Source organism: Callorhinus ursinus, unplaced genomic scaffold, assembly GCF_003265705.2.
Source record: "Callorhinus ursinus isolate GAN/ISIS: 27379988/994484 unplaced genomic scaffold, GSC_fseal_2.0 scaffold43, whole genome shotgun sequence".
In the NCBI taxonomy this organism is placed as follows: Eukaryota; Metazoa; Chordata; class Mammalia; order Carnivora; family Otariidae; genus Callorhinus; species Callorhinus ursinus.
The window spans coordinates 486,760-498,232 of record NW_027397105.1 but is presented as its reverse complement, the minus strand read 5'-3'; the positions used below and the strand labels follow the sequence as shown (position 1 = coordinate 498,232).

At 63.9% G+C, this 11,473-nt stretch overlaps 1 protein-coding gene across 1 annotated transcript in view; it reads right to left on the bottom strand.

Moving 5' to 3' along the window:
• Window positions 1–758: 758 nt before the first annotated feature.
• SMTNL2 (smoothelin like 2) overlaps window positions 759–11,473 on the bottom strand; it is a 20,694-nt gene continuing 9,979 nt past the window's right edge. The window contains exons 2-8 of the mRNA XM_025864418.2: window positions 9,817–9,907; window positions 9,091–9,333; window positions 8,441–8,510; window positions 7,472–7,636; window positions 6,725–6,839; window positions 6,414–6,565; window positions 759–1,148 (exon numbers count right to left, since the gene is read on the bottom strand). Of these exons, the coding sequence (XP_025720203.1) occupies window positions 1,022–1,148; window positions 6,414–6,565; window positions 6,725–6,839; window positions 7,472–7,636; window positions 8,441–8,510; window positions 9,091–9,333; window positions 9,817–9,907 (963 nt within the window). The 3' untranslated portion in view covers window positions 759–1,021. The remainder of the gene's footprint in view (window positions 1,149–6,413; window positions 6,566–6,724; window positions 6,840–7,471; window positions 7,637–8,440; window positions 8,511–9,090; window positions 9,334–9,816; window positions 9,908–11,473) is intronic.

The following is an 11,473-nucleotide window of genomic DNA, read 5'->3' as shown; positions in this document are numbered from 1 at the left end:
TCTGTACTTCTGAAACAAATAATGCAATATATGTTAAGAAAAAAAAAGAAGAAGATAGCAGGAGGGGAAGAATGAAGGGGAGTAAGTCGGAGGGGGAGACGAACCATGAGAGACGATGGACCCTGAAAAACAAACTGAGGGTTCTAGAGGGGAGGGGGTGGGGGGATGGGTTAACCTGGTGATGGGTATCAAAGAGGGCACGTTCTGCATGGAGCACTGGGTGTTATGCACAAACAATGAATCATGGAACACTGCATCAAAAGCTAATGATGTAATGTATGGTGATTAACATGACAATAAAAAATAAAAAATAATAAAAATGTTTTAAATTGTAAAAAAAAAAAAACAAACCCTCCCTCTCTGCACAAAGGGCCTCGTCCTTCCCTAAAAGCGTTCACCTCCTGAGAGCCTATTCTTAGCCAGGCTCCCGGGAAGGACGGGGCGCTTTGGGACCAGGCAACAGCCCTTCCCATCTCCCCAGAGGACCAGGGTGACTTGAAGGTCATCTGTTGCCCCAGGACCTGGGAGAGATTAGATGGTTTCTTCCCGAGACGTGGTCTTCCATGTCAGGCTATCGATGGAGTGTCCTCCCTGCTTCCTGGCAGAGGCCCAGAGCGAGGGAGGAGAGGAGCCTACCATAGCATGGGGATGTACAGAACTCTGGGTATTGTGATAAAACACACCTGGTAACCAACGTGTCCCCGTGAAGCCAATGTATCAAATTCACCCGCGGGAAAACGATCTCACATTCCAGAATCCACAGGCAAGCCTTTTATTTGAAGGGAGATAATCACTTAGCACCAATCGCGCTCTCTGGTAGCTCCCCCTCTTCTGTGGAGCCCTGGCCGCGGCCCACGCAGAGCACAGTGCGCAGTGCCCACATCAAACAACACAGCGGGCCGGAGGGCGTCCCACACGCCACAGAACAAAAGTGCCCTCACACCACACAGCGGGGCTGCCCCGCTCGGGGAGCGCGAGCCGCCCCCCAGTCTCCGCCCTAGCCATCCAGGCCCCACGGGCTTCATTCAAAGCGACGCAGGTGGTTGTACAGTGACTGGACGTAGGTGAAGACGCACATGGGGTCCGGCTTGTGGCCCATCACCATCATGTCCTCCACCTCGATGAGGCGCTCGCAGTTGGCCAGATTCCTGAAACACAGAATCCTGTCAGGACAAGGGCCCCAGTTACCAGCCCGCCCCACAGCCCTGCAGACAAAGCTGCGGCGCCCTCCCACCCCAGGGCCTTCCGATGACCCCGGGGGTCACTTTACTCCAAGGCAGTGCTGCCCAGACCCCGGCATCCAGGGGCCACCAAGTCAACTCACTTCACAGACTTCCTGGTTGCAACTTTCAGTGAAATTAAAGTTCACTTTCACTAAATTCACTTACAAGTGTTAGAATTCTATTAGCGAAATTTTAGTTTAATTTAAAAATGAAGTTTCCACTAAAAAATTCAATGTATGTCGACAGGATGTGGAAATTCGCCACAAACTACAAAACGTAAAACAAAGAAAGTAGTAAATTCACCCAGGCGGCTCCTAAAATGTCTTTTAAAACGTTTACGAGACCCGCGCTTGGAGACACAGCACACGCACGCGAACGTGCCCAGGGGTGCACAGAGGTGCTTTCTGCCCCAGAGATATCCCCACAGGGCTTGTTTCTCCCCCCACCCACCCCACTTAACGCGGGCGGGAACCGCTCACCCGATTTCATGACCTGTTGGCTGACGGGCCCCAAGGGCAAGGTCAGGAAGTTGCCCACAACCCCCTCGGCCCCCCGGCCCCCCTTGCCGCACACTCTGGGAAACGCTGGTCTAGCCTTGAGCCCTGGTGTAGACGGGAAGCTGGGCGTTCCCTGGGCTGAAAAGCAGGTTCCCCGCCATCCCCAGCTCCCGTGGCAGCACCCCCAGTGACAGGGGTCAGCGCCGTGTCCTAGGAGCGGTGTCCTTCCAAACACTACCCCATGCTTCCCAGGGCGCCAGAATCGCGGGCCTGGCAGGGTCGGGCGGCACTGACTGGGCTCGAATGCCCACCCCCGGTGCTGTCAGCGTCCGTCCCTCTGCGGCCTAGTGCACTTCATGGTCCCAGGTGTGGGACCTCCTCCCCTGTGAACAAGCGGGTGACTGTCGGGGTTCACGACCTGGCCCATCCTTCCTGACTTGAGGTAAGAAAGACATGTCACTTCTCCCGGCCTCCGACTGCGCCGGCTGGTGTAACCGCCCTGCGCGGGGGGGCGGGGGGTGTCTGCCCCGTGAGCCGTGCGGTAAATATCGGCGGTGCCGGTCATCTCTGTCATCATGCTCCATGTGAGGAGCAAGCGCGTGGACGGGAAAGGTCGGCACTTGGAATCTGAGCAGCTGGGTTCGGAGGCTAGCTCTGCTCCTCACGCCCCCGTTCTGGGCTTGCACCCCGGGGCCCACGGGCCGGTGCTGGGGGCCCCACGCACGGGACTGGAACACGAGCTAAGGGCCCCGCCCTGCATGCTGGCCGGACGCCAGGCCTCCTCTCAGACCCCGAGTGTCAGTGAAACACAGACATCTGTCCTGGATGGGCCCACTGCCACCTCCCCCTTGGTCTGGAGCGGGTCCCTCTGAGGGAACCCAGTGGCTTTGTGAGGTGACGGGGGGGCTTGGCCCCAGGCTGGGCACCCTGGCATCCCCGACGGGCCAGGGCGGGGCTCCGTGTCCGGGAAGCGTGCGCTCTGACAAAGGACAGGCCTGTATCAGTGCTTTGTTGGTGGGGAGGGGCTGCAAATCCAAGGCCTTCTGACCTGAGTGCACCTTCCCGAGCCATCAGTCAACATCTGCCCGCCTGCCCGCCTGCCCGCCTGCCCGCCCAGGGCTGCCTCCCAAGATCCCAGATGAGCCGACCCCGCACGTGCGCTGGGCCATTCCCCCCGACGCTGGGCTCTGCGGTCCCCAGGTTAAATGAGAGCCGTATTAAAACCCTGACCCTCAGCCTGGAAAGAGAACCGAGTGCCGGTCTCCGAACACCGGGGAGGCGGCAGGTGCTCTCTCCTCGGTGGCCCTGGTCGGCTGGCTGTCCTCCAGGCCCAGGCCAGGGGCCCTCTTCCCCCAAGGCCAGGAAAGTTGCCCTCACATTTCTCATGCTAGTTTGCCTCTGGGTCCTTCCTACCTATTGGCCCCACAAGTCCATCCTCAGCCTGATTTCTTCCCACATCTCACGGTGCAAGAGAACCTTGCGAGGATCTCCCTATTGTGCCTTTTCCCCCGAAACTAAATAGCTCAAAGGGCACCGGGGAGTCTCTCCTCTGCACTGGTTCTAGCTTCTTTCCCGCCTTCTTACCAGAGGGTGCCCTTACCGGACTTCCGCGATCAGGGTGGCGGTGGGGACAGGCGCGAAGGCCTCCCCACGGCCTCCCCGCCATGACTCAGACGGGAAGCTGTGGGCAAGGTCCCAGCTTCCCAGCAAACAACCAGGGCCCCGGTCCCCACCCTGCCAGCCACACTGTCACGTCAAGACTCCTAGAAGCTGCATACAGAGGCTGAATGAGATTTTGGAATCAGGATATGAGAAGAGGAAGATGACAATCAGGGCGGAGTTTTATAACACTACGTAAGTCTCAAAGTATTAGAGGCCCCAAACGCCCTAAAAAGTTGAGGCATAACTGACAGCACGTTGCATGAAGTGCACACCCAAGTTGCCGTTTAAATCAATAAGCTGCTTTTGAAAACGCCACACCAGCTTGTTGAAAGAACTCAGACACCACGGAACAGCCCGAAGGGAAAAGTACTACCACCTTTGAATGAGTTCACGGGGCCGCACCTTGCCTGGGGCTAAGAAGGGTTCAGAGGATTCTCGGACTCCAGCTCTTTTCTGCTCTTCCGTCCATGCGGGGCTGGCCTGTGAGGGACGTGGAGGAGGGGCCGGAGGGGTTATTTTTATTTGCTTAAGCCTCCTCTAAATGCAGATGCCAGGCTCGGACTACAGCCTCCTGTCTGGTTTCAGACAGACACATGAGCACTAGAAATAGCCTGAAGCCCCTTCGGCTTGGGCGTAACCGGAGAGCAGGACACATTCCCCACAGGGCAAGCGGGAGCCTCGGGCCACACATCCGGCTCTGGGCCTGCCCTCGGCCTGGGGCTGGTGGGGGGGCAGGGTGCAGAGGGCAGGCCACCACACACCCACCGCAGCCCCTTCCATAAAAGGGCTGGTCTTCCCGCTTCCCAAGCCCGGGACACCTGTCCAACAAGGGAGCTCACTCTGCTGTCAACACTGCATTGCTCGCACAGATTAGGCCATGGGGAATCTCTGGGACCGTCCGTTACAGGGAGGAGGGGCAGCACCAACCCCTGACATGGCACAGGTTCCCCGGGCATCTTTGTGCTTCTACGGCCCTTGCTCACGGAAGGGTCTGGAAGCACTTCCTTCCTGATGGGAGGTGAACCCCGTGTCTGAGAGGCCTGTCTGTCCTCCATCCCGCACTGTCTGCTCCTGACCAGCCTGCCGTCCAAGGAACCAGGTGACCCAAGCTGCCCCTGCGAGGTCACCTCCCACAGGACTCCCAGGGGAGGCCCCTTCCCAGACCCCGAACAAGCTCCCCACACAGGCCTGCCCAGGGCACCCCCTCCCCGGTCCCCCTCAAGGCGGAGGAAAGCCGGAACTCATCTCAGGAGCAGGCAGACCACCCTCCCCTCCCCTGACATGAGCAGGCCACGGGGAGGCAGGGCCAGGCTGCTGACTCCGTTTGCTCTGGGGGAAAGAAAGCAAAGCCTGGAGCGGCCTGCACCATCACCTCCCAGGCTGGGAATAGAAGAAACGTGCGTTCTGAGTCTGGAGGCTCCATGAGCCCAACCCTCGTGCTGGGAGAGCGTAGCCGCAGACGGCTCTGGCTCCAGCTGCAGGGTTTGGGGCAGGCTGGGCGGGGGCGGGGGCTGTGTTCCCCGCAATCTGCAATGCAGGGATGCAGGGCCACCACTCTCCCTGCTCGGCCCAGCCTGCTCCAGGGCACGGCCCCCTGGTCTTGACGGAAGAGAACTCCAGGGGCCACAAGCGGCCTCGCCAGCTGGGGTAGGCCTCTGCATGCCCGCATCAGAGCCCCAGCCCCGCACACACAGTCCGCGGTTTGACCGCCACCCTGTCTAGGCTCCCAGCGGCTGGGCCTCCCCCTGCGAGGCACCCCTCCCCAACACCGTGCCGTCCCCCTTGGCTCTGCTTCACCACCGTCTGGGTCCAGTTGCATAACACGCTCCATCCAGAGCTGTTTCTGTGATTAGGATGACAGCTAATCCCAAGCAGCCAAGAAAGAGAAGGCTTTTAAAGGATACAAGGAGTTCTTGGGACCCCAAGGGGGCCCAGAGCCCAAGCGTGTCACCCGAGACCACACCACAGGGGCAATACCAACATTCCTACAGCTCAGCCAAGAAGCTCAGAGCCAGGGTCTCCATCCGTCCCCAGAGCGGGAGCTGTGGCTCGGGAGAGGGGCGGCCCCCTCAGCTTCCCTGGCCAGGCCCGGGGTCCAGGCCTGGAGTGCGGCCTCCCCCCGCTCAAGGCACTGGGTGGGCACGTGCAGGCTGCTCAGGGGGCTGATGTCACCAGGCACAGAGGCTGCAGCAGGAGAGATAAACACTCCCTCCAGGAAACTCGGCTTTGGGGGCACCTTCCTTCCCTCTGACCTTCTTCCCCTTGATTCCTGGAAACTGAGCATCAGGCAGCCCCAAACATCCTCCTCTGTGCCCCGTCTCCAGGTTCCCCGGCCCTTTGCGTCCTGACGGTGTTCAGCCAACAGGACGCCCTGGTGTGAGGACAGAGCACTTTCTCCCAGCCCCCTGCCCACCAGCCACTGGGAGCTGGTCCATCCACGGCCCTCTCCCCGCAACTGCTCTCCGGCACCCCCAGAACGCCAGGCAGACCACCCCCAGGGGACTGCCTGCATCCCCACCAGAACGCTGGTGCACCGCGGGCTGCCCGAGCCGACCACCAAATCCCAGCCTGGGGGTGCCAGAATCTCCCCCCACCCAACCTCCCCCCGGTGAGTGGGTCTCAGGAAGGGAGGCGGTTGCATATCAGACACCAGAACAGCATTTAGAGAAGCAAAATCGACTTATTGCAGACGTTTTCAAAATGTCTCCCAGGCAGATGTTATCTGATTTCCTGCTCACCCAAAAGCAACGGTATGTCCCCACCAGCCCTGAGAGGACAGACCGGGTGCCCTAGGAGACCCCACCCCACGGCCCCCCGTGCCCTGTCGGTCAGTGGCTGGTCTCCCAGACCGCACACACACCAGGGGCCGGGTCACCCGGCAGGAAGGGCAGGTGCGGTGAGCCCTCCTCGGCGAGTCTGGACGACCCCCCAGCTGTCCAGGAGGCGGGCGGCGTGGAGGGCCTCCTGTCGTGCCTGCCCCATGCTCCCCCATCCCCCGGGCAGACGCCGGCTCAGGACCCGCCACACTCACTCAGCCATGGAGAAGGCCAGCTCGAAGTTCCTCTGCGGCTGCGTGGGGCTCAGGGCGCTGTAGTCGAAGGCGTCGGGGAAGAAGGAGTGCACCAGGGCGCAGAAGGCCATTCCGTCGCTCCAGCTGGAGGAGAAGTTCTGCAGGTCCACGTGCTTCCGGCCGGCCGGGGGTCAACACAGGGAGGTGAGCGGGTCCCCCCCCAGCAGCCCCTCCCGGCGCCCGCCCGGTCCGCAGGAGGCCCCAGGGTTCCGGGCACGGGCTGTGGGCGGCGGCCAGGGAGGCGGCAGGGCTGGGGCGGGACCCGGGCTCACCTGGTAGCCGAGAGTCTTCTTGCGACACCATCGCAGCAGGAGCTGCTTGATGCTGCCGGCGCCGACCCCGAAGCTCTGGGACCGCTTCAGCTCAGCCCGCACCTCGCCCTTGCCCCTGTGCCAAGAGCCAGCCTGCAACGGGGCACTCCTCCTCCCGGGGCCGGCCGGGGTCCCCAGCGCGGCCAGCCCCCGGGAGGATGCCCCACCGGCTCTGTGCCCCCGGGGAGCCCCCTGACAACATCGGGCAGGACCGCCCTCCCTCCAGCCCCCAAGCCCCGTCTCTGTCCCACATTGGGAATCAGGGGTCCCGAGCCCGCAGGGCCCCCCTTCCCTTCGTCCAGCCGCCCCAAGGCCACCCTCACTGACAGGTTCCTTCCTAGCCAGAGAGGGGGTCCTCCTAGGACGCTCCCTAGCGGGATCAGGCCGCCGGCTCAGTCTCCCTCCCTGCTGGGAAGACAGGCCTGGGTCCCACCCTGCACACCGCAGGCGTCAGGCTGCGAGCTGGATCCCTGTGCCAAGGACAGCCCTGTCTCTCCGAGGGCCAGGGTGTCACCCCACAGCTACCCCCGGGAGCCCCTGTCACGCCCAGGAACCAGGGAAGGCGGCGGAGGGCGGCCTGGGACACCCCTGGGACGGGGCAGGAGAGGGGCTCTCGTCAAGGGGGACAGGGCAGGGCCAGCTCTGCTGAGCTGCGCCCGCCAGGCCACCATTTGGGGCTGGGCCCACGCTGGGCTTGAGCGTCCGTACTTGCCCGCGGTACCCTGCTCCCACTTCTCAAACAAGGCTTTCCGGGCCTGTGCTCCCGACGTGCGGGGCAGCGTCTGCGACCTCACCAGCTCCCGGCGCCGGGCCTGGGCGGCGGCTGGCGGCGGGGAGGCCGGGGGCGACCGGGGCGGCGTCACCAGGGGTGGGCTGAGGAGAGAACCAGCGTGTCGGGAACACCCAGGCCCCCATGGGCCCAGGGTCCCCCCGCCCCACAGGGTGACGGAGGCAGAAGTGGCCGGAACAGAGGAGGGACCAACCTGTCGAGCGGTGTGGGGATCCACACCCTGCCCTTCCTGCCGGGTGACTTGGCCCCCGGTGGTGTGGGTTGTCCCAGCCCCACACCGGAGGGAGAGCAGCCCCTCTTGCTGGGCATAATCACCCACCCCTCAGCAGGGGCCAGTTCCTGTGGCGGGCAGGGCGGCGTACCCCAGACCAGCCCCACCAGGCCCAGACCCCCCCTCCACCCCCACTAGATAAGACCCCTTTGTCTCCTCCTCGACAGTTTGCCACAAAGTCACAATTTTCCTTTATGATTGCAGGAAAAGCCAAGCCCGCCCCCCACCCCCTCCCAGCTCCAATCTCAGTCCGGCTGCCCTGCGGGGAGCCCCCACACACCTGCCCCAGCCCCGGGGCCTCTCCAGTGCCTCCTCCGTCCCGTCCGGGCAGGAAGCACCCGGCGGAGGGAGCCCCGCCAGCCAGGACGAAGACAGCCTCCCACCTCCTCTGTGGGGCCGGAGACACCGGCTCGATCCTGGCCCAGACCTGATCTGAGGAGCCCACGCAGACACAGCTGCAGCCATATCCAAACAAGACTGTCGAGGGGGAGGCCTGCCCTGCCTCCCCTGCACAATCCCCCCGCCCCGCACAGCCCTGCTGCCCTGGCTCTCAGCTCTGGCTCAGCACAGGGCCACTCCGCTGGTGGCCGGGGAGCGCGAGGCCATCGTGACCCACCTGTCGCTGTTCCTGCCTGTGGACGCTGCCCCGTAGCCGGCGCTCAACCGCGGGACGGATGGGTTCTTCTCTGTGGGACGAGGAGAGAAGAGAAGTAGCCCTGGTCGCGGGAGACCAGCGCCGGCCCCCCTCCCCTGCCCCGGCATCACTCCCTGGACAGTCAGGTGCCCCAGGCTCCGCGGGCCCCACCTCGGCCAACAGCTGAGGGAGAGGAAGCTGGGAACATAGAGCAAGGACATAAAAGCTCTGGTACGTGTCCCCACCCTGCGTTTGAGGGCACAGGGCCCAGGGCCTCCTGAGCTGCGTATCCAGCAAGCACTCTGTTCCCCAACCCTCCTTCCGGAAGCCCCCGGGACCACCAGCAGCAGCCTGACCAGAGGCCCAAGCCAGGCCCGGAGAACCACACCAACTGTGCAGGGATGCGAGCCCCCTTCTCTCCACACGGGCCTGGGGTCCCGACTGAGGGATGTCCCCGTGGGGACGGGCCGCACGGACGGGCTAGGGGCGGGGCTGCAGTGGTGGGCACAGGTGGGGCTGTGGCATGGCCCCAGCTCTTCTGGGTCTCCTGCCAACCCCCCGGCCCCTGAGCCCTGCCTGCCCTCCCCGCCTGAGGTGGGGTCTGCCCCCAGGCCACGCTCTCCTGCTCCTACCGCTGGGACCGGGGGCCCACGGTGTGGTGGCCTCACTGGGGCTGGGGCTCAGGCCCCCCAGGACGGGGGCAGACGTGGGCGAGACAGCCGCGGCTGAGGTCTCCCCCGAGAACCTCTCAGAGACGCGAGTGACGGCCGTGACGGGCTGGTGAGGCAGCCGCAAGGAGAGGCTCACAGGGCGAGGCCTGGGCGGCTCTGGCGCCGGCAACGTCTGGGCAGCCTCCGGGGGTCCGTCGCCCAGACCTGGAACACGACCCGTGGGGTGGGGTGCAGGTCAGCCATGGCATCCGCAGGGGACCCAGAGCCCCGCCTCCAGGAGGACTCTAGACTCCCCGACCCTCCTCCCACCGCCTCCAGGAAGGCCTCCCTGACCTCCCCCTTCCAGGGACGCCTCGACACTCCAACCAGAGTTTACGTCTACTGCAAACTGCCCGCACACTCAGCTCAGTAAACACTAGCTAGCCTGTCAGCCACTCTATGCTTCTCCCTGCGTGGACGATTCCTCAGCCCCTGCTTGCATTCCTCCAGAAACAGGGAAGCTCACCACCTTTCGAGAGCTCCCATTTCCCTCTGTGTTTAAAAAACTCGACTTCATCCTGAGCAAAGCCGCCCTCCGGGCAGCCTCTCTACCCGTCAGGAGTCCAGGGTCAGGCCACCTCCCAGCCAAGGGCTGGCCTGGCACAGATGCAAACCCCCAGCCACCCCTCCTGTGCCATCGGCCCCTACCTGCCCCCGGCTGGTGCCCATTCTCGATGACGCACGAGTCTGAGGCCTTCCTCGTCTCCAGCTCACTGGCTTCGTCCTGGTGATCCACGCTCTACAGAGACACACGCCACGAGGAGGCCCCGTCAGGTAGGGCCCGCTGCCCACCCCCAAAACTGCTGTCCAAAGCCCCCCTCGTTCTGGGGGCGAACAACACTCGCGTTTGAGAGGCAGCCCCCAGAAGATACCGTAGTGGGCCCAGGCCACACGGCACCCTGGGGCGGACCCAGCCAGGCAAACGTGCCCAGGGTGCCAGGGACAAAAGATCGGGAACCAGGGTTCTGAGCCGTGTATAAGGTGGCCCAGCCTTCTCCCAGACTGCTCCCCAGGCCGGCTGCCACTGTGGAGACAGCCATGAGCAGAAGCGTAAGCTTCTCTGTGCCAACACTGGGCATGGGGGACCGAGGACTTTTTGTTAGACCCAGAGCTACAAAATTTGCCCGGGGCCTGGAGTATGGGGGCCTGACTGGCTCCTTGGGGCTCCTCCAACCCAGGAGCCACCGGGGGGCCTGGTGTCCCGGCCGTGCCGCCGACCGCCACGTTGCTGGGCTCAGGTCTTGCCCCTTCCGGGTCTCGGTTTCCCTGTTGGAGGCAAGGCGGCTCCACACGCACCCTCTGAGCGTCTCAGGGGTGTCAGGCCCTTTTTGTGGGCATGCCACTTAACCAACGCGCTCTGTCCTCCCAGGTGCATGCTAACAGCCCTCGTTTGGCGGACAGAACCCGGGGGCTCAGAGAAGGGGTGTGAGAAGCAGCTGATGTCTGTGGCCAGGAGGGACGTTCTCCTCCCTTCTCCCGGTGAGGGGCCGTGGGGAGGGCCCAGAGTGTCTGCAAGGCCGGGGTCTGGGGGTCTGCCTGACAGGAAGGAGATCGAGGCTGACCACTACCAGGCCTCTCCTCAGAGGCCGCGATGGGCACCTGGAGAGAGAGGCCGTCCCCTCCGCTGGACACCGCCGAGGTCTGCAAGGTTCCCAGATGACTTACAAAGCCCATCCCGGGCGGGCCCCAGGCGGCTCAGCCCCTCCCGCACCCAGGGCCAGCGTGGCCACTCTGCCGGGGCGGGGGGGGGGGGGGGCAGGTGTAGGTCGGGAGCCAGGACCACGAGCACACACCGCCAAGCCAGCCCAACAGTCATGCCTGCGACAGACTTCCTCCAGCCCAGTGGGTCAGGGAGGGCTTCCCAGAGGCGGCAGCGCCCAAGCCAATCTGGAGTGAGCCAGGTGGACGAGGAGGGGCGGCCGTTCCCAGCAGAGCGACCCGTGTCTGCGGCAACAGGCGTGGAGGCTGCAGCATTCCCATCCAGCAGCGGGGGACGCGCCGGGCAGCCCCCGGGGTCAGCCCGTGGGGAGGGAACACGGGGGCCGTGCGCGGGTAAAGGGAGAAGGACTCACAGCTCTGGGGGCAGTGAGCGGATGCGGAGCGCGGGGGGCGAGGCCTCTTCGAAGCCTGGGCTTCGGGTCCGAGCGGCGAGGAGGAAGGGAGGGGCGTTGGTCGGAAAACGAGACTTGGGTTTGGGACACGCTGAGTGTAAGGTGCCCCTGGGCAGCAGGGCCTTGAGGACAGGGGATGGCTGCGTGTCTGAGGCTGCAGTTGAAGAGGAAGGACGGGGGAGGAGGGGGAAGGA